At 38.7% G+C, this 26,628-nt stretch overlaps 1 protein-coding gene across 1 annotated transcript; it reads right to left on the bottom strand.

The window, feature by feature from the left end:
* Positions 1-1,787: 1,787 nt before the first annotated feature.
* Positions 1,788-22,430, bottom strand: LOC137296031 (putative helicase MOV-10). Its single transcript, XM_067827672.1, has 17 exons — positions 22,335-22,430; positions 20,612-21,315; positions 18,987-19,231; positions 17,693-17,945; positions 16,625-16,765; positions 16,109-16,271; positions 15,599-15,753; positions 15,062-15,247; positions 13,195-13,342; positions 12,589-12,750; positions 12,176-12,279; positions 10,645-10,856; positions 9,999-10,420; positions 7,013-7,195; positions 6,572-6,660; positions 5,490-5,608; positions 1,788-5,237 (listed from the first exon to the last, which is right to left on the bottom strand). The coding sequence occupies exons 2-17, from the start codon at positions 21,259-21,261 to the stop codon at positions 5,164-5,166; spliced, it is 3,306 nt and encodes a 1,101-aa protein (XP_067683773.1). The 5' UTR covers positions 21,262-21,315; positions 22,335-22,430; the 3' UTR covers positions 1,788-5,163.
* Positions 22,431-26,628: the final 4,198 nt, after the last annotated feature.

Genomic DNA, 26,628 nt, shown 5'->3' with positions numbered 1-26,628 from the left:
CGTTCCGCGAAGTGGCATAAGACTTTCATAAAGTTATGCTTAAATGGCAAGTTTACACGACAACAGACCTTTTCGTCTTTCTCTTCTCCAGCATAACGCTACATATCGTAACTCCACCGCATGTGCCTGAAGTGTCACAGCGCTATCAACTTTATTTTGATCTGGGGTTCCTTTCACGATGCAGCCGTTACTAAGGTTAACCTTAATTCACATCCTTTAACATTGCACTAAAGTTACCTTAGTGACTTACGATCGCCTGAGTGCTTTGTGAAACGGGCCCCAGTCTGGGGCCCGTTTCACAAAACTCTCGTAAGTCTAAGATTTCGTAACTTTTCTCGTAACAATTATACCTCAAGTGTTGCAGTATGCCAGGTACAAATGCTACGAGAAAGGTTTGAGCACAGGGGTTTGTATTGCTGAAAATAATACGTCCTGACAAGCGTGCACTGATATCCATATAAAGAAGGATCTTCTTGTATATGGATATACAGATAAAGATCCTTCTTTATACCTATATGGATATGAGTGTACGCTTGTTGGACCCAGGACGTATTATCTTTAGCAAAGCAAGCCCCTGTGGTTACGAGATCTTGGGCTTTCTAAAACTTGCTCCTGAGTGGCCCCATTTCACAAAACTCTCCTAAGCCTAAGGTCTCTTAACTGTTCTTGTAGCATTTGTACCTGACATACTGTAACATAGGAGGATGCCGCTTCACCAAGCTATGGTAGAGCTACGACTGTCTTAACCCCAATACTTTATCACAGACAAGCGAAAGGATAGCATTGTGAAACACGATCCTGATCCCTCAGTCTAAGAATATTATCTCATTTGGGATTTAAGTGAAATCAGTCCCAAATGTTGTTCCCAGAATAACTGTTTTGAACATCTTGAGTTTCTTTTTGAAGTCGATCAATGAGGATTTGGTGGTCCTGTGGCTTGATAGTGTATTCAATATCTGATTCAAAATGTTCAGGCAGCTGAGATGGAAGTGGAATACTGTTGACTGGTATTAGAGCTCCACTGTGCAGAGCACAGGTTGTCATGGTTTACTGTGGCCATCATATATCTAGTTACAGGACTGATGAGGGTTGTTCATAATCTGGATCGGTCAGACTCGCGATTGATATTCTGAGCATTATCCCACATCCTAAAATATGGGATCCATCATACTTGACCACCCAGTTATCCCGTCGAGGCTGGTTGAGTAACATATTATTTAAAGTATTTGCTTCTCGGGCACAAGACCTGGGTTCGATTTCCAGAATGGACACAGTGTGTAAAGGCCATTTCTGGATTTCCCTGCCTTGATACTGCTTAAGGCAAGGTAAAACCAAATTCACTCACTTACTCACTCACTTACTCACTCACTCACTCACCCTATCACTCACTCACATACATACATAGGTTGCATGGGGTTAATTCTCCTGTGGCTTCCCCACTTTGAGTCAGCGCCATCATACTGGGGTAGATAGACATTATCAGTTCAGGGCCTACATTTTCAAAACTGTCTTATTGCTAAGATAGTCAAAGGTTACTGTTAAGGTATGCCACTTAAGACTATCACAGCACTATGACAACTTCAAAAATCAAGGTCCAAGTCTAAAGATTTATCAAATCCCTTAATTTCTTGTCAGACTGCCATGTGTCTACAGTTAGGGGAAACTGCCATGTGTCTACAGTTAGGGGAAACTGCCATGTGTCTACAGTTAGGGGAAACTGCCATGTGTCTACAGTTAGGGGAAACTGCCATGCAAAGAAAATCCTCATCAGAAACCAAACCAAGACATTTAAAAGATTAAACATTTTAATGTTGTATTCCATCAAACAAAAACAACTTGCAATACACATCAACTAACAGATGTAAAATATGGTGATGGTATGAAGTTTGTGAAGAGTATAATTTTTCTTGATGTGTTACTTGTATGATATTCATCCTGCACTCAAAGAGAGAACACATCATGGAATGAACTCTACATATGGATGCATCACTCCCAACTCACTACACCCTTACTCACAGCTGTTCTACCATTAAAAAAACAAAACAAAAACAAAGTCTTGCAAGCAACACATGAACCTTAACAAAACTGAATTGCTGATGTGCTAATGCAAGGGAAATAACTCTGGCAGACCAAACATGGACACCATAATATTCTCCACACCATGTGAATGTGTTTCTGTACTGGAATCATCCCTATCCTTGTGACTTCTAAGAATATTTCAATAAATTCTTGCCCATATCGTGGGATTCTAATTACAAACATGACATTTTATGTAATATTAATTCAAACCTTATTTTGTACAAGAAGTCTACATACACATCAGTTGTGCTAATATTTTACATGAATATTTATATTTTTCCTGAAACATATGTATGCTTTACAAAGATCACCTACAGTTGAAGGGTTGGTGTGGACTGCTTGTTGACCAGGGTGCATAACACAAGCCAAAAATAATAAGCTTTTTCTGCTTTCTGTCATGTATATGAACCCATCACGATACAAGGAAGAGTCAGTGTCAAAAAATGATTCAGTATTTACTGGAGACTCTCTAAAACAGATAAGATATTATAATCCCTTGATTTATATAATTTTCAATGCTGCTATTTATTTGATCTTATAAAATCTTAATCATAATGAATCAAACTGCTTCACATTTCAAGTCAATTATGTCAGTTTGACACAGTGAATTCAATACTATACTTCTAATTCATTTCATGTGAATATTAATTATTACGTCACAGAACTACTCTGATCATGGTTCAGAATAAACTGTCGCTTCACGCATCAATGCATTCTTACACAACATGGTGTTTACATGTCTGTGTTCTTATTACAGTTAGGACTAGACGTTACAAGTTGTTTTCTTAGCTTGCGCGTAATACCAGTGCCAAGTTAAATGTACAAAATATCATTGTATTTGATTTGGCAGATTCCTACCGACTATATGACATATTAACAAACTAGCATGTGCTTTCTGACTGGATTTTTAAGATCAGTGCAACATATTCTGACAAGCTTAAAACTGTTATAAAAATGGTTACTTTTGTTTAAGCTGAGTGTGCTAAACATTCAGTGTATAAAATAATTTTAAAGTGAAGTGAAAGTTGCAGAAGTGAAAGTCGTTGAAATAAATGTGTACTTGTGAAAGTGTCGTTGGCCAATGAAATTGAAGCATTTAACATGAAGATAAGATCAACGTATGTATGACTTTCACTCAACAATCACTACAGGGAAAGCAAGCAATTGGGTGTCAGCATTTATATCACACCAGATATATCAACAGTACTGATAAAAATATTACAGCAAAGCCATTAAATGGAAAAGCAGTTAAAGGTTCAATGAATTGTAAATGAAAGCTAAAATCATAGGTTAAAATCCTCCATTGTAAAAGTACAATAGATATCACATTCATTCACTGATGATATAATTACAGTATGATATCAACAATGTCTCTGATCTGTGAAGGTCCACATCCCTCTTTAAATATGGTAACAACCTCAGACACACCATGAAGACCTCCTTTCACTAAACTGAACTGTAACAATTCCACCAAGGCCACGCTTTATCAATTACTGTTTGTTGAAGGACAGCAATGACAGCATATTTCTCACACAGACAAGTATAAACAAACACTCTCTGTTATCTGAGGGTTGTGGGTCTAGCTTGCCAGCCCAGATTATATCAGCATTCAAAATACCTGCCTGCCCGACTGCCCGGAACAGTTATTTTCAACACAGATTGCCAGATTCTCAAATTCACCTGCCTGAGGGTTGGGTTAAATTTAGACTTGTATATTAAAATATTCATCATGGTTCAGGGGAATAAGTCATTATTGATTCACTCGTAAAAATAAATGATGAATTCCAATTGGATTATAAACTATGTCACTTGTCAAACCTATATTATCTGAGGGCAGGTGAGTTTTGGTCAGGGCAGGCAAGGTTTACATCTAACCAGCCATGTGGTCTGGCTGAAATTTTGGGTTGTGTTATATCCTCCTTATATTCAACATTATGTCAGTCATGAACGCATATATTTGGTCATAATATCTGAATTAATTGATTGATATTCGTGACTGCCCCTTTACCATACCATACACCAAACCTCACATGACTATGTTGTTCCCAAGTACCTGCAGACATAAGTTAATTACTGAGTAGCCTTCATTCTTTCCTTGACATAAAAACCATACCGTAGTAAAACTGAAAATCGTTCCTTGTGTGAATCACATCCCTTGAATTTGATGTACAAAAAAGTATAAAATATTGTTGGAAAAGAATTTCAAATAAAATGCCTTCCATCTCCATTAATCAAATAATTACTTATCATGCCTTAAGATTTACCAGTATTTATTCCAAAGGGAGGTAATGTCATGTGGCCAATCATTAGAGATCTGTTTATTCAGTGTAACTATAGGTCCCTATTGCTCATCACAGCAAATGTCACTGATCCCAAGTCCTGTGTCTAACAATGGCAGTGTGACTAAGTGTTAAGAAAACCAATCTACATTCAACCATCTTGTAGCTGCCAAAGTAAAGGAATGTGTTGTGAGAATCTTCCAGTCATATCCTGGCATTTGTGAACAATACAGACCTGTTTACGCGGTCAGTTTCTAAGTAGTTTGACTTTTGAACGGAGAAAATGGATGATAAATACAGAGAAAAATTAATTGAGTTTAGTCCAGCATATAAATCATGTTCTCAATGACATAATACTATTTCTCCTTTGGAATGAAGTACACAAATATATGCAATACTTTATCAAACAAAACTTCAAATTGGCATGTGTTGTCCTTTTTTCCACTCAATCAGAAACTTTTTTAACCAAGTGTGCATGACGGCAATAAACTTGTTGCATTAGGGGTAATAAACATAAAGCCAATCTTTGGAACAGCCAAATAAAATAATGATGACCTTGATCATTCAGTGTCAGATAAGCTCAGCTATTAAAAGTTGCTTGTTAAATGAGGTCAGAGAATTATTTGTTCATTCATTGTACAAACTTGACAAATGACAAGTAGCTGGAATTACGGACATTTCTTAGTGCACCTTCACTCTTTATGGAGTAAACAGGTCTGCATGTGACTCCATGATAAATGTTGATGCTGCAATCTGATCGGCTGGAATGGACAAGCTTGCACTGTGATTGGCTGGTCTGCTTTCATCAGATATCTTTCCTCCAAGGCTGTTCAAAGTTGACAACCAGTCCCCCTTCCATTTCTAAGTCTGGGTTGGAATCTGAAACAGACAAATATAATTACTGGAAAAAAATTAACACAAATTTACCCTTGTCTGCTACTTTAAATAGTACTGTCATTAAGGAACAAAAATATTTGGTACATATTCATTCTTTGCTTACAATGAAAATCTTAAATCATAAAGTGTTACTTATGCTGTAAAAATATGCTACAAAAATATTTGGTACCTAATGACCTTCTTTGCTTAACAGGGAAGTCTTTAACAAAGTGTTACCATGGTAGACAATCTTACTTATGCTATCCAAGTTGACAGCAGCAAGTCTTTGCATGACATCATCTAATTCTTGTTCTGTTTCTGTGGAAAAGTCCTCTCCGGCAACAGCTCCACACTCCTTGCAGTTCCGAATGAACCTGGAAACCAAGATGGAGGTTGTTGCTGAAAGGCCTCTATGTGCATAGTACTTCGAAGACACGTCAAACACGTACATTATGGTAAAACTGATGTAACGTCACAACACTGAAACATAGACCGTCAGATGGTGGTAATCCCTATGTCATGGTGTTTCATTCAACACAGGAGAGGGTAGCTGGGCTTGGTTAACTCACTTGTCCTAATTATGTCATCAACATCAGTCAACAATAAAAAATGATCATAGTGGTAGAAATATCACACTGCCTGATGTCCCAGTCCACTGGGGATTTTTCTGTCGGGCAGTCGTATTTGTATGTGACACTGTATCGTTGTCCAGATGACTTTTCAATGTTAATAATGTTGCTTGTCTACAGGTCTCACAAAGAAAATCGGCAAGTATGGTGAAAAGTTTATCAGGGCAAGGGATTTTGGATGTACCACTTTACCAGAGTACAGTAGCAATTTTAAAGGTATTTTCTACCCCAGGATCACACTGAATTGAAAATACATCTCCAGTTCAAGCATGGGGTGATTTAAGTCTTCACCAGTCCATCCTCAAACCTTGTCTTCCATTAAATTACCAACATTCCAAACCTACAGGCTGCTGATTTCAAACTATATGCATCCTTGGAAATATACCTCATGCATAGAGGTTGTGGGACTATAGACATATATAACAAGTCATGCTGACTGTCTGGAAACAGTTTTGTTAATTATTTTGGGGAAAATGTGTAAAATTTCAAGCTTCAGGGTTTCAGTTATGATTTTCATAATTATAGAGCTCAATAACTGGAGCCTAGATCGCTAATGACTGGCAGCCAACACTAGTAATATAAGGACGCCTTTACACTGGGTTACTGTTATGCTGATGGTTATGTCGACTAGTCTACTATATAAGCTGCAGGGGTCAACATGTAGAACACAAAGTGACCCCTGCCCACCCCCTCACAGGTTGTACCCACCTGCCCCAGTGTTCGTCCATAAGGAGGGTGTGAGGGTTTCCAATCACTATCAGCAGAGCCTTTGGTCTTGTCACAGTCACATTGAATCTCTGGAAGAAACACAAAAATTCTTTTTAATTTCACCACTCAACAGAGAATTATTTCTTGTGAGACAAAAGCAGTGAAAACCTGTAGTCATTGTGCATGCCAAGTAACTACATAATACACAGTGCGTGCTCTACCTCTACTTCTAGTTAACGTCGACATTTGAGAAACACAAAGAGGAATTAATAAATAACAGCACATTATTGTCTTGTGTATACACAAGATGAAAAGGTAGCGAACATGTTTACCAACCTAATATTCTTCATTATGCCACCTTAACGGGACAATGGCCACAAAATTCACCTTGGTCAGCTATAACCTCATAGTTTACAGCTGGACACGGAGATGTGGTCCTACCTTGGGGTTTTTGAGGAAACCGAGGTTGAACTTGACATCTTGTGACAGGTATTTGGGGTTGCTGCGTACGGTGGAGACAATGATGATGAGCCGCTCGGCTCCCTGGAACTCCTCCACCGACCCCACCTTCAGCTTCTGTGTGTCGATGCGGTTCTTCTGGAGCAGCTGTCTTATCTTCTGGACCTGATGCAACAGTAAAGGGGGACAACTCGTGAGAAGCAGTTCGACCTACGCCCTGAGCCAACAGATTCAAGTCGTATATGAATGGAGATTCATGTCACATATGAATGTTGAAAATGGCCTGTGAATTTCTGGTTCAGATTCAACTCTGACAACAGAGATGTGACATCATGAGAATCTGTAGAATCTAACACAGATTCAACAGGTTTTTGCAAATTTTTCTCACTGTTATAGTTGATACAAAGCATCTCAAAATTTCACACGACATGTATCAGTTTCACATGTTAAATCCAAATTCAGAATAGCCACTGAATTCCTAGTTTAGAATCAATCTAATGTTTGACAACAGTGTAACATCCACAAAATGGTTCAGGTAATGATGAAATGAACAGATGCAAGCGACTGATTTGACCTCAATATAGTTCTTATGTTATTTCACCACAACCTTGCTTAATGGCTTACATTTGAATCAGTGTTTCTGACTAAAATGGTAAGTCAGATTTTATATATTTGGGGGTTAATATATGACAGCAAAAAAGTCAAGTGTTAAAGAATTCATGTTTGTTTTGATATGTTTTAGTTTACCTGTCCCTGATGTATGCAAAATTTACTGGTACAAGGATATATCTATAACCTACAGTCTGTTTGATTCCTTTTAAGACCAATGAATTGCTCACTAACACAAAATCTAATAATTGCAACAAAAACAAATTTTTGCACAGCCACATGAAATCGACAGACTAACTCTGATGATGTGTCTCATAATTTGGGACACCCGAATAAAAAAGTTGTTTAACAAGCAGTCATCATTTTCTTGTCACCTTTCGCTACTTTGTACAAGGGGGGGGCACTTGCTGGTAGAACAGCCAGGTAATCAACAAGCATGTGTTGTGAAGATGGGGTCATCTCAAAAGCCGTTATCTGGTTACCACTTGAGATGTTCAATGGGAGTCACTTTCAGAAGACGCTGTTGTCCGAATCAGTGTCGCTGTCATCAGAGTCTACCCTGATGACGACTGCCTTGATGGTGGCATGGTCCAGTCCACTCTGTAATGTCTTTCTATTTCACTCTCAACTTTCTCAATGCACTTTTGCGTTATGGTGTCTACTGACTGTTGAAAAATTGTCTGTACATCCTGAAGTTTGAATGTTACATTTTGCCTGCAAACATCCGATTTCATGATATCCCAAATGAGTTCTATTTATGTTTAAATCGCAATTATAGGATGGCAATCGCAAAACTGAATGACCATGTTCTGTAAGGTACTCATCAACCTTAAAGACAGGTGTGGTTTTATTTTACTTTATGATGTCATACAGAACCGTCCCATTCATTTCAGTATGATAGTCTCGGTTGTTTTTGGATTTTGCTTTGAAGACTAGGGAGCAGCCAGGTAGGAATCCCTGACTCTTGCAACCAGCATGGAGCAAGTGGTAATTTTGCCCCTTTCTCCCTTGCCAAGTGGTAATTTTCTGGCACAGGACTCTGAAAAGGAGCTAGCGAACCATTGTGTCCCTGTTGTATGGGAAGCATTTACCCATGTTTCATCCAAATATACAGGCTCATAACCCTCTCTATTTTTTTTTTCGAATTGTGTGTAAGTACTGGTTTCTTAGTAAAACAATATCAGACCTCTCACACAGTGCACGTCTATTCTCTGAGCCTACTTTTTTGTAACAGAAACCAAATTTGTGAAGCAACTTCCATAACTGATATTTTGAAAAGACCAAAGAATGATTTGTCTCCATATGCTTTTTCAGAATACGCAGAGAGACAAAGGTAGTTTGTTTATATAGAGACTTAATGGTGTTTCTAACCACCTGTTGTTGAAATGAATCGACTTTCTCACATCGTGTGGGTTTTGAGACGGTCCCCTCAGTTGTGTCCATGCAGGTTGAATCGGTACAGTTTTTCAAGATAGTTTTTAACTTCCCTTCTGTCATCTCAACAGCATGTGCAGTTCATAAACGATACTTAGCCAAAGCATATTGAGGCCTATCCCTTTCATCTTCGTTTTTGAAAAAGGTAAATACTTTGCAAATAATTGACTTTGCGTCATGTGATAATCTCATTGTTTCAGGCACTGCAATCATGAATGTCTGGTTTGCCGAGCAAATCACACGTGTCAATTTCACACATGCACCGTGCCCACCTGGCTGTTCTACCAGCAAGAGGCCCCCCTTGTACAAAATAGCGAAAGGTGACAAGAAAATGATGATCGTTTGTTTAACAACCTTTTTCATGTGGCTGTGCAAACTTTGGTTTTGTTGCAATTATTAGATTTTGTGTTAGTGAGCAATTCATTGGTTTCAAATGGAATCAAACGGACTGTAATGCAAACTGCTCATCCCAATATAGGGATGATTGTCTAACTACGGAATCCATGGCTTGCAAAACTCTCAAATTCTAGTTGTGAGTTTGAAGTATAAGGAGTAATGGCAACATAGCAGCAAAAGCTGAGTAGTAGGGGTGGATGCAGCTTTTTGACGGTGGGGTGGGTGGATGGGATGCACACTATTGATAAAGTGTGTGTGTGTGTGTCTCTCTGTGTGTGTCTGTGTGAGAGAGAGAGAGAGTAAGTGAGTGAGAATAGCTTGTCACTTATTTCCTGAGAAAGAAACCTCTTATTTACATTGAAAATGGTGACTATGTATTCCATTTTCAATCTTCAAGGTAAGTTTCTTTTTTATATATACATCATATCCACACTGACATAATGACCATTTAGGACATTGTATACTGTAATTCACCATTATCAACAACGAACCACAAAAAGAGTAACCCCAAACAAATCACTCTTCCTACCTGCTTCCTGTAAGGGGAGATAATCCCTATCTCATCCACCTTGATCTGTTTTCCCATGATCCTGGTGCCGAGGATCTGTTTGACGTAGTTGATGACTGTCACAGCTTCCTCTGGGTTGAAGAACGATGGACTGCGTTCTTCTCTCATGTCCTCTCCCATTACGGCATGGAATATGACTGGGTAGTTGCGTATCGGCAGCCCCTCCCATTCACACATCAGGTCCCTGATAGCAGGAGCATGCACTTGCAGCTCGCTGTCGTAGAACATTTCATTGGGCATCTGAAGTATAGCTTTGTGAGACCTGTAGTTGTTGAGCAGCTTTGTCAGGACCCGTTCATCATATGCTTCTTCTGGTGTCCTGGCATCCTCCCGTCGAGCATAGATCGGGTGCTGCGTCATGTAACGTTCCAGCAACGACATGTCTGAGGAAAGTACATCATATCCTTGTCAAATGTTGACTGGTATGTTTTCCTATCCAATAAAATGGTCTCATTATGAACTGTGTTACTAAATGATAAAATAATGTTCAGGTAGTACAGATATGAAATTGAGCCATTAGTCAGGATAACTTTTTCCCCTGAAACAATTATAAGAAACAGAAGGACTGCATGCAGACTACCTTCATGTTGTTGGGAACTGCCCTCACCTAGACCGTACTGCATAGCAAACGGCGACCTGAGAATTGGTCCGAGCTGTTTGGGATCCCCTGCCAGGACTAGCTGACCTCCATTCCTGACAAGGGGGTTGCAGTCCAGGATCCCAGCAATAGCGATGACACACTCCGGCTCCACGGCATAACCAGCCTCATCGATGAACACGTGAGTGAAGTGTTCCGCTGGGAAATTAGCAGACGACAGTCTGGTGGGAAAGGACAAGATGAGTGTATGATGTGGACATGAATTTCATCTCAACTTATTCACAGAAATACTATTTTTAAGAAAGACTGGAGAATGAACAGAAAACAAGTGAATTAATCGCATGTATGGCTGATTCTTTCTAAAGTAAAATAAAGCATTCAGATTATCAATGACCCTGATCTGGGATCTGAGATTGAATTTCAGTAATGTATAACCTATGGTTAATGTGGAGTTTTTGCCTTGGCCAACAAGATGAAATACATGGATCCCATAAACTGAGGTAGCAGTCTGTACTCTAAGGTTTAAAGATTACTTCAATTACAGGAAATGCATATTTCTTGTCACGTAAAAATTGCTGTGTGCATACACAGCATGTGTAATTTTCTGCGTCTATTCTATACATCTCTGCATCATGTAAACTTCTCTGGAAGCTTGCTCATGTTGGGTGTAGCTAAGCTCACACATAACACATTCATCGGGCCTAGGACCACCCCTGCTCCTACATGCCATGCATAACATCAGTTAGCTCTTGGTGTATCTATGGCCCACTTCATATATTTTCATCAAAGGCTCAGTGTGCTATTTTCAGATTTTGGAACATTTTTAAACCATTGGGAAAAGATGTAGAACAACATTGCAGCACATCTGTTTCAGCCATACTCATGGAAAGCCAAAGAAAACCCAACTTTACTGATGGAGAAATAATATATGGTAGAAATCCGGTAGGAGCCATATTGAATATTACCTCGGATTGTATCTACAATCTTGAAAACCTCAATTCTCATGAATATAAATTTTCTGTGCAGATCAAGGCCACTGTATACTTCTAAAGGGTTTGAACTTTCTCTAAACATACAGTTTCTGTAGAATTGTTCTCTACTATATCCATGTACGATTGCCACCATTACAGGATACGCCTGATGGACAGGAGGCATAAATATAAAGCGTAACTTTCGCGATGTCTAAGATATACATCCTGGTTTAATGCTACACCCGAGCACGCATTTTATTCACGCCTATACTAGAATTTACACCCAACAGATGCATACAGCCACTGCTTTTTCCAGGATAGCATCATGATTTTCCAACATTTTTTGCATTAAAAAATTCACTTTAAAAACATCACTATTTTAAACTTCACTTCAATTTTGGTCAAAGTACTTCTTTGCCCGTCACATATATTTATTATCATAAAAAGTGAAATGAAATAATATATTTCCATAAGTTTCCCATGATGTCATAACAAATATCTTTTCCAGGCCTGGGAATGTATATTCCATGACTTTCATATGACCCTCGATGCTAGTCGAGGCTACTGACCTTCCCGCAGTGACCAGTGTGGACACAATGATCCTGTAGGACATGAAGTCCTCCTTCTTGGGGTAGTAGTAGTGTCCTGTCTGGCGGTCATAGTTACACACATCCTGTGGGGATAACAATAGCATGTGGATGTTGGTTGTTTTTGACATCCTCGCATGATTGTGTAAATGCTTATTCTTTAACGAAAAAGCATAGTCAGTGTATTCAATGTATTTGTACCATCAAGGTTTATCAGCGTGTTAAATAATTTGGATTGTATACACGTGGAAGACTGGATTCAAGGGCAGTAATCACCAAGTGATCTCCCTGCCGCCATGTTGAGATGCTGGTAATGCACATTACTTTCGGTACAGTGAGTTTGGACGTCACATGCCCACTGCAACTTATTAGCCTAACAACATTCTTCAACTCACTCTGATTTTCTCGGGGATCGTGATCCAGGCACGGTTGGTTGCATTAACTCGGAGTATTTCCGACTTAGACACGTGTTCCAGGAGACGCTCGGTAATGAGGTCCGCGGCGCTGTTGGAAGGGGCACACGCCAAGATGTGTGACGATGTGATGTGTTTCCATATCTGTCACGGAACACCACATCTATTAGAGACGACTGATGGGAGCAATGACATTTTATACACAATACAATAGTGTCTATCATCTCCAGCATGCCTTTTGACATTGCAGTAGGCTCTACTGTCCAAGTACATGACATATAAAGCCTTAAATGAAAGAAAATGAACTGGACCCACACTTCATGCAGGTGGCCAAAGCCGAACACCTTCCCTAAGACACGGCATCACTGTCTCTCTTCTTAACTCAATGTGACTCAATATGATTTTGTTCAAATCAAATACATTGTGAAACATGACCTCAGTATTTTTCATTCTTAATCTGTAACATGCATTTCGTGAGCAGATACCAGCATTAAGCCCATTACAGTTAGACCAATCGTCTGCCATGTTTAAAGGACAACTGATCAGCTTGTTTTGCACATACACAGGGAAAGCACCATGATGACTTGCCTGTTTCATGGCCTCCACAATGGTGAAAGTCTTGCCTGTTCCCGGGGGTCCGAACACCAGGTATGGCGCAGGTCGGGATGATCCTGCCACGATGTGCCTCACCGCGGTCTGCTGCTGCTTGTTGAGGGATGGGTGGTGTGCAAAGAACCTGGGTAACCATGGCATCAGCAGTTTAGACAAGTCAACAATTTGTCAATATGCATGGCTGAAATAGCGAACCAAGTAGGTATGTTTATGTTTGTGTTGAACCAAAGGTAGTCACAAGTAGTACAGTCATCTGAGGCGCAGATATCCTCTATGCAAAATTGTATCCCTTTTTTGTTCAAGGAACCTGTGAAAGTATGCCCTCACCATATTTCTTGCCTCAGCTGCTATATCCTCATACTTATGGGATTTGTCAAGAGGTAAAAACCTTCATTTCTTTCCTCCTGGCTGTGACATTTCTGAAATTCTTCTCAAAGAAGAGAAAAAACCCCAGTTAAGTTGTTTGTGTCAACTCACTGCACTTTGAGGCATGTTCAATTGTTAACACTTTTCTCATTGTCAGAAACCATCTCTTTTTTTTGTGAAACATGAAGGAGTTACCTGATCATTCTTCTGAATGATTCTGTAGATATCACACATTGTAAACCAGAAGTCACAGTGTTCTTGAATCTAACTGGTTGAAAAACATGATCGAATGGTATTCCATAGCCCTATAATTTATAAGACTATATGCTGCGTATTGACACGTAGAAATATTGCACACAATTGTTTTCTTGCTTTGTCATCATTCAGATCTTATTGTAAAGTCGGAATGATGTCACAAATGGGCAGTTCCAGATAAGCCAGCTGACGACACTTCACTGTTGTACCTGTACTCGATGTAAATGACAGTAAAATTCACGTAGGCCTACTGGTTTACTTTTGTGTTTACACCAGAGGTTTCAAATGAATTACCATGCTTCAAATACTCAGTAACATTCTGAAATTGGCCAATACATGACGTTCATCTCCTAAATAGACAGCTTTCAAATGTTACACGGTGCATCAAGTGCAGATGTAAATACTAGTCACACTGATGACATTACCTCTTCCTTGGAAACCTTGAGATGGAACGAACAATACTCCTAGCATGTTTAGTGGAGTCAGTATTAGCAGATACTGAATCTGTCAATGATTGGCCTAAAAACTAAAAAACATCTCAATCACCTTAGAAAAATAATCAGCATTAGGGATGCTGAGCATTATTATGTAAGCTTATTTTTTCCTGCTACCTGATTGGTCTAGAGGCAGTCATATGACTGTCGACAGAAAAGCACAATGGCTCCAAGACAGGTCCGACCAAAACTCAAACTGACTCGAGTTACTAAAAGTAGATTTTGAGATACCTATAATTCCCTATAATTCAACCAATGAGATTGCTTTGCTTGAGGCTATTCCCGCTAGGCTTCATTCATTAACGCTTCGATGACAAATTGTAAACAAACTTATTCTGCTGAACTTTCAGTAACTGAAAAAACATCAGTTTGGAAAATGCTGACACAAAAAGAGACAAGAAAAGACAGTGATACATGTTCTCAAGGAATATCTTAGCCCAAAAAGGTAAATCTATTGATTTATCCTTGGTCAATACTGCTTTCCATGAAAAACAGGTATGGAACTCATCACCAGTGTTAATTGTATAATATTCCAGCCACATAACTGTATAACTGTATAATCAAGTCTGGACCAGACAATCCTGTGATCAGTCAACACACTTTGAGAACGATGACATTTGTCAGCCAAGTCAGACAGCCTGACAAGTCAACAAGCATGGGTTACTACAGACATATTCTAACCACAGCATCATGTTTATATCGTGAACCTGTGTTTGTGATGCACTTACTTGAACTCTTTGTCCAGGGGGCGCATCAACCCCAAACTGCCAATGATGTTGGGCATGGGGAACAGCAGGTTGTCCAGACTGAGTTCCTCTGCCAGCTCACAGGCTCGGTGCTGCAGACGCAAGGGCAGACGGTTGAACACAAACCTCACGCTGAACTTCATGTTCGGAACAAAGAACTTCATCAGACTGCAAGGCAAAGTAACCCTCCATTATATACAGTTTTGTGAACAGTCTGAGGGTACATTCAGCTAATTAGTGTTTTAATTGACCAGTTTGTCTGGGGTTTACTTGAATTACTCATCCTCATGTCATGGTTTGGTATATTGCGATGAATACACTCACTCTAACACATGATTGTGTCTCTAATACATTAGACCTGACAATTGATATCAATCGTTACTAATTGTTAATTGGTACATATGTTGTGGTTATCTGTCTACGCTGACGATGATTATTTGGAGATTTTTACAAGGGCCTTCCAACATGATCTAGGCTGTACCTATCTATGTTATCCGTTGCTATCTGTGATATACATACCTATCATTGAATCCCAGCGCCACCTCGTTCTGCAACACTTCATGGACGTACCCCTGGTACTCATGGTCCCCAGCCACCCCCTCACTGTCAAGTATACGCACGTACAGACAGTCTCCCTTCAGGACAGATGGACGGTTCTCTGCTAAACCTGGCACCTGGCCACAAAACAAGTGTGTCGGAGAATGACCACAAACGCACACATGTATACACAACACCAATCAGATGTTCTCCCTATACAAATAGAAACAAATCTTTGAGAATGCTCTCCATTATAAAACCGGCATATCTTCTGCTTACTTGTATAGTAACAGAGAAAACAACCTTTTGTATGTTTTTTGTAGATATATTACCTTGAACAATAGCAGAGGAGGGTTTTTATAGGTATGTTACCTTGAGTAATAGTAGGCGAGGGTGTTTACAGGTATATCACCATGAACTGCAGTAGGCTATGGTTTTTACAGATATATTACCTTGAGCAATAGCAGACGAGGGTTTTTACAAGTATATTACCTTGAGCAATAGCAGACGTGGGTTTTTAGAATATCTGGTCATGGCTGCGTCTGGGATGTCATACTGTCGGATGTCAACTTCCATCTGAATCTCTTCAAAATACATCAGCGTGGTCAACCGTCGGGCGTACTCCGACATCATCATCGGCTGCTCCAGCATCGACCTAAGGGCAACAAGATCCAGTATCATAGCACAGCGTTAGTCCTTTCTCAAAAAGTTCTTTATATTCCAAATAACAGGCACAGGATAAGGATTAAATTTGGGGTTTCCCATTCTAAGTTCAGCCAAATGGTGCCTGTCAATTGTTACATTAGCCCTGTATGATGCTAACACAATATTGTGTCCAGTCATGCAATTCAATGATTCGACAATTCAACCAATCAGATGAAAGAAATTTGGCCATCATTTACTAAAATCATATCCTGCATCGTCATCAATATGAGTGACGACTAATTGGGTGAGCATGGTGAAGCAACTGTCAACTTATCACAGAGTGAGGGTGATCTGTGTACATACTTGAGAGCGGTCATCTCGATCACTTCGAATGTTTTCAGGCCCTGTTTGTCAGTGAGGCCATTGTTGATGATTCTCCTCAGACTGTCAGGAATCCGGTACAAGCCAAGCTGGATCTTCACCTCCAGACGGTCATTTCCCACCCTGGATAAAACACCAATACATAGAATAGTAGTTTTCAACTGTGGATGAGAGGACTTCAGCCCAAAGCTTTTGTAACACTGATTCATGGATATGTCACAATATGGAAATGTAAAAAGGAAACATTTATTCCGATAGCAGTGTTTTGAATAATGACGTTTCCAGAGATTAAGTGTCTTGCTAATCTACCCACTCCGGATATTTCACACCAGAAGGGGGGAGGGAGGGAGTTTGGTTTTACGCCGCTTTTAGCAATATTCCAGCTATATCACGGTGGGGGGACACCAGAAAATGGGCCTTACACATTGTACCCACGTGGGGAATCGAACTCGGGTCTTCGGCGTGACGAGCGAACGCTTTAACCACTAGGCTACCCCACCGCCCCTTCACACCAGAAAAGCCAAAACAGGTGTTCAGTAATGGGTTCATCCTCTGTGTGTTAAAATTTCGTTTTCGTTTATGAGTTTTCGAATTTGGTTTTGCATATCATTTGCTTTACTTCAGCTGGACAATCCACCAACCAAGTGGTTAAACACTGATTTGAAATTTGAATACAATATGTTAGCTGCTGACTTGCTCTATTGGATGTCATTGTACCCAGATATGACAGCTTGTTGATCACGATATCAATCACTGGATTGTCTGGTCCAGACTCCATTGCTGACAGGTATACACAATATACCAATATACAGTTACACATGGCAACCCTGTAATAATCAATATTACTTTCAATATTACTCAATACTACAACAAAGTAATAGATCTAAGACTGGGCAACTGGATAGTCTTGTCATGCTCAAGACCCGGGTTCGATTCCCCACATGGGTACAATGTGTGAAGCCTATTTCTGGTATCTCCTGCCGTGATATTGGGATAGTGCTAAAGGCAGTGTAAACCTAAAACTCACTACATCTGAGACTGGTACATTACCTGGGGAGTGGGAGGCCGTCCACAACTTTGGAAACCCGAGTGTATTTCCTTGCCTTCTGTCTCTTGTCCATCTTTGTTCCAGGAGTTGGCTTCATCTGCTCGATCACATCATTCCGACACTTGGCATGGAGATACCGCACGATGTGGAACATTGCATTACTGTCATGGTTCAGGCAGAACAGCAGTGCCAGGGGCGAGTGGAAACTCCCGACATTACGGGCTTGGACCTTGATTTTGATGTGATATGATTCCCCTGTAAACCCGAAAATGTGACTGTCAAAGTTAGCTGCTCAATACATTTACACTAAAATTACAGTGTTTGCAATTGAGTGGGATCTATATCTATAGCAGAGGTGTAGTGTAAAGTGATATTTTTATCCCCTGCAACACGTTTTGTGGGGGGTATTAAAATACACCCCATCCGTCTGTCCATGCACATTTATCTTTTCTGGAGCAGAACTCTAAAACCGATCAATATTTCTTCACCAAACTTGACACATAGACTAGTCTAGTGGTGTACTGATGCCTTCTGATAGTTTTGGAATTCTGAATAAAATATTTTGGGCGTTTCCATGGCAACAAGTTTGACTTCGACTGAAACTGGAGGTAATGTGGGGATATTGATGACCGTGTCTTTTCATTAATTCTACATTATTGAGAATTATCACAAATAACATCTCTTTAGCTTGGGGTGGGGGAAAGATCCAATGACAAATTTGTTCAACCAATAAGTTAAAGATAATTTTAACAGATGTCTTTGTTTTTTTCCAGGTTTGGGTAAGAGCCTATTTGTTGATAGGAAAGGTACAGTACAAAGTTTGTGTTAGTGTTTTTGTCAAGAATAATCAGCAGTCAAGAATTTTCAGCAGTATTCTTAGTACGCAATAGACCAAAAAATAACTATAGACAAAATGAAAATATAAAATGAAAATTCTTAATATAAAAATGTATATCAATGATGCATACTGCATAACAAAATTTGATTTCATTTGAATTTTTTTTTAAATTAGGACATAAGAAGCCCTGTGACTTTGGGTGCTTAATCAAATTTGAAGTTTTCTTTCTTAGATGTGTCAGGATCTTTTGCTCTCAGATATTAATTGTTGTTGGTCTGCTATGAAGCTGAAGATAAACATCTACGACCACTGTCATTATGAATTTTGCTTTGGCGTGATGCCTGGTAGTAGCTGATGTGCAATGAGACATAACTGATATACTGTCCTAAGTGATGAACATCCCAAGTCACAAGAAACATCCTTAAGCAGCATTAAGAATACTGAGCTACTCCACTTACCAGGAGGGATTGTCGCATGACCTTGTGATTCAGTGACTTTCTTGGCATCATCCAGTTGGAACACACGAATCCGTTTCAGCAGCTCACAGCTGAGCAGCGTCACACTGTCTCTGGGGTTCGTGTTACGTATGGTCAGTGTCACTGCCTCTGATACACCCTCCATCAGCGGTATCACAAATGTCTCCCCCTCCCCTGACACTGATGCTGACAACTGGATCCCGAACTTATCTTTGATGAGGTCATCTCTGAAAAACCCAACGCAAAACAGATTTGGTAGAGATTGAACTGGTAAATTGTCAGATACTCAGTTGTAAGAAATAATTCATCCATGACTGATCATACTTATATTACTTATAACAGGTTTCTATATATCAACATGGAAATTAACAATTCTTCAAGTTCTGTCTGGGATAGGTTGTACAAGTTTGCAATGTCTTTTTTGGAATGCCATGTAATCAAGTATGGACATCAGACAACCATGTCTGACATACGATTTACTTTGTAACATTTCCCAAAAGATGTCAAAGATGACACTCAAGGCATACTTATTCACTATAATGGTAGTGGGGTAGCTACATGGTTAAAGCGTTCAGTGTCCACACCAAATACCTGGGTTCATTTCCACACATGGGGACAGTGTGTGAAGCCCATTTATGGTATCCCTTGCCAGATACTGCTAGAATATTTCTAAAAGTAGTGTAAAAGTAAACTAAATGTCTCACTTTTCACTATTACCAATAATCTCAGTTAACGAAAGAACAAAACAAAGAGAAAAGTCTGTTGGAAAACAAAGGCATTATTTTATGTCCTTGAAGCACACAGTATTAAAAAGCATTTCAGTATGAATGATATATATGTATCAAAGTTCTTCTACCAATATTCTCTTCTTTTGTTTATCATAGTGAGATATCAGTGTCAACATGTTCAAGGTAACTCAAATATAGCCTGTTTGCAGTGAAAATGCACCGATGAATTTCATTTTAAATAAAAACTTAATCAAATAAAGAGAAATTAAGATAGCAAATCCTTATAATTTTACCTTGCAAAATCAACATTTAAATCATGGTCACAGTTTCAAATCGCTATTATTGGTTTGTATTATGAGGGTATGGACATTAAATAAAACACAGACAGCAAGGAGGGTTGGTCTAACTTGCGCTCCTCACATGCTGCTCATGAATTTGTTTCACTGTTCCACCTATTGAGCTTACCCACTTGTAACATTCTTAATTTCACTTTTTTGTTCAAAGTGAAATTTATTAGTAAGTTTTTACTGCACACAGACTATAACAACAAACCTTGATAAAAACAATGAGGTCCAAATTTATGAACTCAACATACTTATCTCTAGAAAGAAATTTGTATAAGGAAAAATGAATTTGAAATTTTCATGTAATAACAGATTTCCTGCAATACATGTCTGTCTATCCATCCAATTGGGTGGTGGGATAGTTTAGTGGTTAAAGTGTGCAGTCATTACGCTGAAGGCACAGGTTCGATTCTCCACATGGATAAAATATGTGAAGCCCATTTCTGGTGTCCACTGCCGTGATATTGCTGAAATATTGCTGGAAGCGATGTGTAATCCAACTCATTCACTATGATTATCGATACACATTACATACCTCTTTGTTCGCAAACCATTCATGAGGACTGCGACTCTATGCCTGCGACCGTCTACGTGTTTGGTAACTTCAGCTTCTGACGTACATGGGGCAGCGCACAGTGTACACCGGAATATGTGACCGCTTTTCACAACAAACTCGGGCAAACTGTCTGTCTTAGGAACGTTTTTGGACACGGTTTGTTCAGCAACTGGTGCTTTGTTGAAATGTCTGTGTTGGTCAACAGCAAACTTTCTCTGAAACTTCAAGTTCCCACGTGCGGAGTTCATATTGTTTAGATGTATATTTTCAGTAGGGTTTGGAAGTGCCTGTCCTCCTCGTGCATCTAATGAAACAATGCTGTCATCACTGTCACTGTCAACATCCTCAATACTGCGGTCCTTGGCACTGCTGTGGGGGGCTGGTCCACTATAGAATTTGTCTGCTCGAACATGGAGAGTTTTCGTGATATATAATGGTTGTAAAATACTGCTGAAGCTTGGTATATGCTCTCCTGGTGCTAACTGGGACAGGTAGCTTTTGTATCGTGTGTTGTACATGTTGCGAACCTCCTTCTTGTGCATGCCATGAATGGTTATGTTTTCAGTTTTGAGAAACCGAATGAAATCTTCCCCTCTTTGTTGTCGTTCTTTGAAGGAGAATTTTCCCATATTTGAAGCTTTCTCTTCTGCCAGGTAGCTTCTATACACCTCTAAAACAGATACCTGCAAAAACACAAAATATAATTAACATAGATAATCATATATGTAGGCTAACAATATTCAACTCATTCCTGTATTTACATATTTTGGTATACCTACAGAATACTGTATACCTACCAGCCAAATTGTTTAGTGCCACGTCACCTTAACCCTACTGCTAAGCCTAAACCTAAACATTAACCTTACCCTAACCAAAAGTAAACTGCTTGCTTTCACAGAAGCAGAAGGTAGGAAGGTATCTGTAGAAGTGTGACTATATATCGCAGTATCGATAATCGTGATATTTTATTGGACGATAAATATATCCATACTTTTTTTTCGTGTCGTGATACATATGATTCACCTCAAAATTGTTGTCACCAGAAATTGACAGTTATGTCAAAATTTACACTGTTACTTGATATCAAAATATATGTATCTAAAGAAAATAACTAAGGATAGCATATCGTGATGCTCATCGAATCATGTCATATTAGTCCAAGATATCGTGATATGTATTGTACCGTGAATTTTCTGTATCATTACAGCTCTAGTATCTGGTATTCTGTAGTCTTAACCAGTTTTTTGTGATATTGATTTCAATTTTTCCTATTTTTTGAAAAAAAAAAATTATGCAGTACAAATGAAGGCCATAAAACGCTTAGCGACATGAAATGTTATCACCGCTCAATACTTACCATTGAAAGCTGTATACTTTCAACATTGACTAGTAGGTGCCATGTTATGAAACAATATGAATATGTATGATTTCTAAATCTTAAGACATATGCCTTTTATTCTCATTTACTTTGCCAGATAAAACGAAAATAGCTACTCCTAAACAATATCCATGACACGTGATTGTAGGCATTTTTATTATCCCTTTTACTTTAGTGGGTTGTGTAACAATACACGAGCGATCAAATTCTAAATTGAACATGTGGTCGTTGTCTTTCACTGGTGTTCTCCCACTGATCGCATTAAACTAAAGCTTGATCGCCTATTTTATGACATAAATAAGTAAATTCAAGATGAATATTTACATCATCAAGTCAGTGAAGTGTGTTGGCTTTTCTTCCTCTACCTCAGCTGACGTAGTGTCTTCTTCCTACGTTGATTGTGCAACCGAACTTGTCAAACGGGGAAATCCCGTTGAGCGCACGCCACCTAGCGGTGAAAAACAATTTCGGTTTAACAATCTGGTTTAGGTTTCGTGTAGACTTGCTTCATTTCGATGACGCCACATATTGTTTTTTGGATTTATCGAGACAACAACTTACAGAGTTATGAAAAAGGTGGAATATGTTGTCACAATTACAGTTAAACGATTTTAAGAAAAACGCTACAGTGCCACTGCCTTTGTCTACACTGAGTATCCAAGCGTGCCACGGGTACTAAGAGAAGGTAATGGCATTTTGCTTGTTTGTGCGCGCACAAACATATTCTAACTACATGGATTCGGCCAAAAATCAAGGCTGGACCTGACAATACAGTGATCAACAGCCACGCGCGTGCATTAACCCCCTGGATGCCACAGGGACATATATGTCCTTCCTCTACATACCTCACTTGGAAGTCCAATAAAATTCTAAATATACCACGCATATATAAATACTACACAGTTTTGAATTCTGCGGAAAATTCCCAGTTTATTGATACCATCCACTATCATCTCAGACCAAGCTAAAGTGCTGAAAATCGCCTTTCAAAATAGGCTTCATTGTAAATGTCGCCATTTTTCAAACTGTACAAAATCGAGATTAACAGCGTTATTTGCAGTATGTTTTGAAATGTGAAAATCGGATAATTACTGGGAGTAATGAATTTCAAAAATAGCATATTAATGATCACCGATATCAAGTTTTCATGTAACCAGGAATGATAATTCTGAAACGTCATCGATGTACCCAGAATCGGTTGGGATGTTTTCGAAAAAACACTTACACGAACGCCGAAGTGCGCTTTCCGCCATATTGGATAGTGTTTACAAAATCACGTTTCGAGAAGGCCGGTATTGAGAAGCCCATTACATCATGTATACTTCATAGTTAGCTGCGACAAATGCATCATTGAATTCCCCATATATCTTAGAATCAAATTACAAATGGTCTTTGTCACCAATACCAACTGTCTAGACAAAACGAAACGAAATATATTTAGTATGAAAACGAACGCTGTGCTCGAAAGACAGCGCTTGACTGAAATGTAAACAAAGAAAAATTCCAATTTTACACTGCGTAGCATTTTCGGAAATTTCCCAACATCCAGCCCTCTAATCATTGCTTACAATGGCTCAATACGCTTAATATATTCAGGGGAAGAGTATCGTGGCAAAAAATAGCAAATTGAAAATAGATACAATGAAATAATTTGGTAATTCATAAGAAACTGTCAAACTTTCAGTGCAGCGTGACGCCATGACTGACGCAAAATCACGCAGAACGACAACGGTACTTATCGACATTTCTGGCTTGTTCCGTCATTTACAATGTAAACGATAAGAACACATCACAATACACAAATAGTCAGAATAATTCTGATTACTTACATCTCACATTTATATACAAAAGATCCCTGAATCAAGCAAAAAGTCGTCGCAAAATCCCGTGTACCCTTCTCAGCGAAGCCGCCATTTTGAAAGAAATCGGTCATCGGTAGTGATGTCATACGTCAACATTGTTGCACATATTAGGCAATTTTTGAGGTGAAGGTCGGTTGAACAAGAGTAAACACAATGCCCATACCATTCCGATTGCACTTAATAGTATTGTGATGTATATTTTGCGCATCGTTCAGATATTTTTTCATGAAACTGATTTCAGTATCTACATATATCCATGTTCAACACCATATCATGTGTGGATATAAGGTATCCGTTTTTATTCTTTGAAAGCTTTTGATTGTTTGAATAATATCTACATGGGAAATTGACTCAGTAAGTGTATTATACCACATTTTAAGCCTCTACACAAGTGTTGGAAGATCACACGTAGCCATTACTGCAACATGTGCTTTAGTTCACGTGATGTGCAATATTCAATACGTTGGGACAAATATTGCAGTTACATATGAACAGGTTAATAAACAGCGATTTAATTCCAACTTAGAAGTAAAACGGATAATATTAATGAAAATGATTTGTACATTTTATCAAATGTAGGGGCACACATACTACTGTTTAAAGGAATTGTCTTGTTCATTGTATTGGTTTGTGTCGTTTTTATAGACAAAACTATTATGAATATTAATTGACCAGGTGCGACTTTGTCAAAACGTTTCATGATTCATTATCATTGTTTTTCGATAATAAAGTCAATTCAAATGCGATTAAAATATATCTGTTGGCAGAATGTCTAACTCAAACAATATTTATACGGAAATTGTTAAAAATATATACATCAGGTCAAGTCTTAATTTCGACAAGCATTACGTCCATTTTCTAATACTTCTTTACTGAAAAAGCGATCTCTTTGTAACTTTCATTGCATACTTATGAAGGGAATTGATTTCATAATCATGAGAAGAAAAGTCTTTTTCCTAAATGAATACTCAATGAATATTCAGGTGTTGTGAAATTTTCATTTAAGCTAAATTGATGCTAGGCAGGTGCGCGTGTTGCTCACAATAAGATGTAGTAAAACCGTGTAATTGTTGATATATTCAGGACACTATTTCAGTGATAAAACCATTCATTTTATATTTTGGCTAAAAAGTGTTGAATTCTGACACAGAAGCCGATATCTTTTACACATTGAATGGAAATTAGGTTAGATATATACTAATCAGCAACCAGAGTAGTCTTTTTTCCGACGTCACAAAATGCACAAAACATGCTGTGACGTCAACTAAAATGTCGCATTATTTTCAGTTATTTCATTACGTTTGAAAATGTGGCTGTTACTCCTTTAATAATGATGGAAAATTAATAAAAATACATATACACAAACAGGAGAATATGGGAATCTAAGAACTAAAATATGTATTGGATAGGGACATCCAAATCGCTATTGCCTGATTTTTGATGTAGTACACTTGCATCTTTTCTTACAAATTGTGAAACTACCAAAAGGTATCCTCTCACATTGGGGAAATTTGTATTGGAATAGTTTGGTTCACTGTGAACAAAACATCACGAAAATATACTGTCCATATCCACAGCAAATTCTCTCCATGTGATCGGAGTTACATTGACCTAATGTAAACCATAGCTGAGTTATGCCCCCTTATCTTGATACGTGCATGACCTCTCTGTCGACGTTTGACGTCATAGTAGAAAATCGATTTTTGACATTTATTGCGGGTCACTTTTGATTTTGTTAGTATGACGTTATGCATTAGCACATACATCCATTTCATATACACTCATGTCGTTCAGATATCAAGCTGTATTTTCTTCGCTCACACTTTCCGTAAAGATGCCAAATTAAAAAAATCGTAGCAGAGTGCTTTTATTGGTGCACGATAAAAAACTGAGAAATTTACTGTTTTTGAACACACACAAAAGTTTTGAACAACTTTTAGCAGTGTCTATTTCTCAAACCCCTGAGGTAGCCGCAATTATATTTATACCAACGGATAGGAAATCAAATATTCTACATGTCTGTGCAATTTCATAGCCGTACGCAGAACCTGGGCCACGCGATCGCAAATCTCGCACAACGTTCACTTTTCAAACTTTATGAAAATGTGCGCCTGAAAAAAACTCGGCATCCAGGGGGTTAACCAAGTCAGCGAGCCATATCATCCATTCCGTTATTCGCCTCTTTACTTCATCTGTTACCAGACATGATTTACAAGAGATGTGTTTTATTGGAGAGACTATATAAACATCAGGAGGCGTGAACAAGATAAGTTCTATAAAAAGTGAATGTTATATTACGCAAATATGAAATGACTTTCTGAATTCTTTTTTCGTGTTTCCTAATGGAGAAAGAATATGAGCTGAACCAACTTCAACGTAATTAATCAAATTAGCTCTAATTATTTGAAACTTGTAAGTGTGGTTGGTGAGTGAATGTTTTGGGGCATTGTGTATATGTTTTGTGTTTATTAGAAACAAATCCTGTTTTTCTCTTGTCATACAAAGTTTCTTGCAAACGACCCAATAGCCCGCCTGGCTCTATATCCTTTTATTATAACACGGGAAACAGGAAATAAAAAATACCAATTATAGAAAAAAGAACCCTAGCCTCTTACACTGTATTTCTTCCAACAAGAACCGACTGAATGGATTGCGCGGCGTCACTCGGTGCCAATATGTTAACCACGAGTTTATGGTGCAAATATCTCTCTATAGATCTAACTGTTATAGATACGGTCCTGTTGTGCTTACACTAC

This window comes from Haliotis asinina, chromosome 9 (assembly GCF_037392515.1).
Source record: "Haliotis asinina isolate JCU_RB_2024 chromosome 9, JCU_Hal_asi_v2, whole genome shotgun sequence".
NCBI classification, from domain to species: domain Eukaryota; kingdom Metazoa; phylum Mollusca; class Gastropoda; order Lepetellida; family Haliotidae; genus Haliotis; species Haliotis asinina.
The sequence above is the reverse complement of the archived record's forward strand: the minus strand, read 5'-3'. Positions and strand labels throughout refer to the sequence as shown.

Bases quoted from the DNA above. Each gene is read 5' to 3' on its own strand.
- LOC137296031 (XM_067827672.1), bottom strand. From the start codon at position 21,261: ATGGGAAAATTCTCCTTCAAAGAACGACAACAAAGAGGGGAAGATTTC. The intron at 16,272-16,624 runs GTATGTACACAG...TGTTGCCCTTAG, and splicing joins ATCGAGATGACCGCTCTCAA to GTCGATGCTGGAGCAGCCGA. The intron at 13,343-15,061 runs GTAAGTGCATCA...ATGGTTACCCAG, and splicing joins CCCCTGGACAAAGAGTTCAA to GTTCTTTGCACACCACCCAT.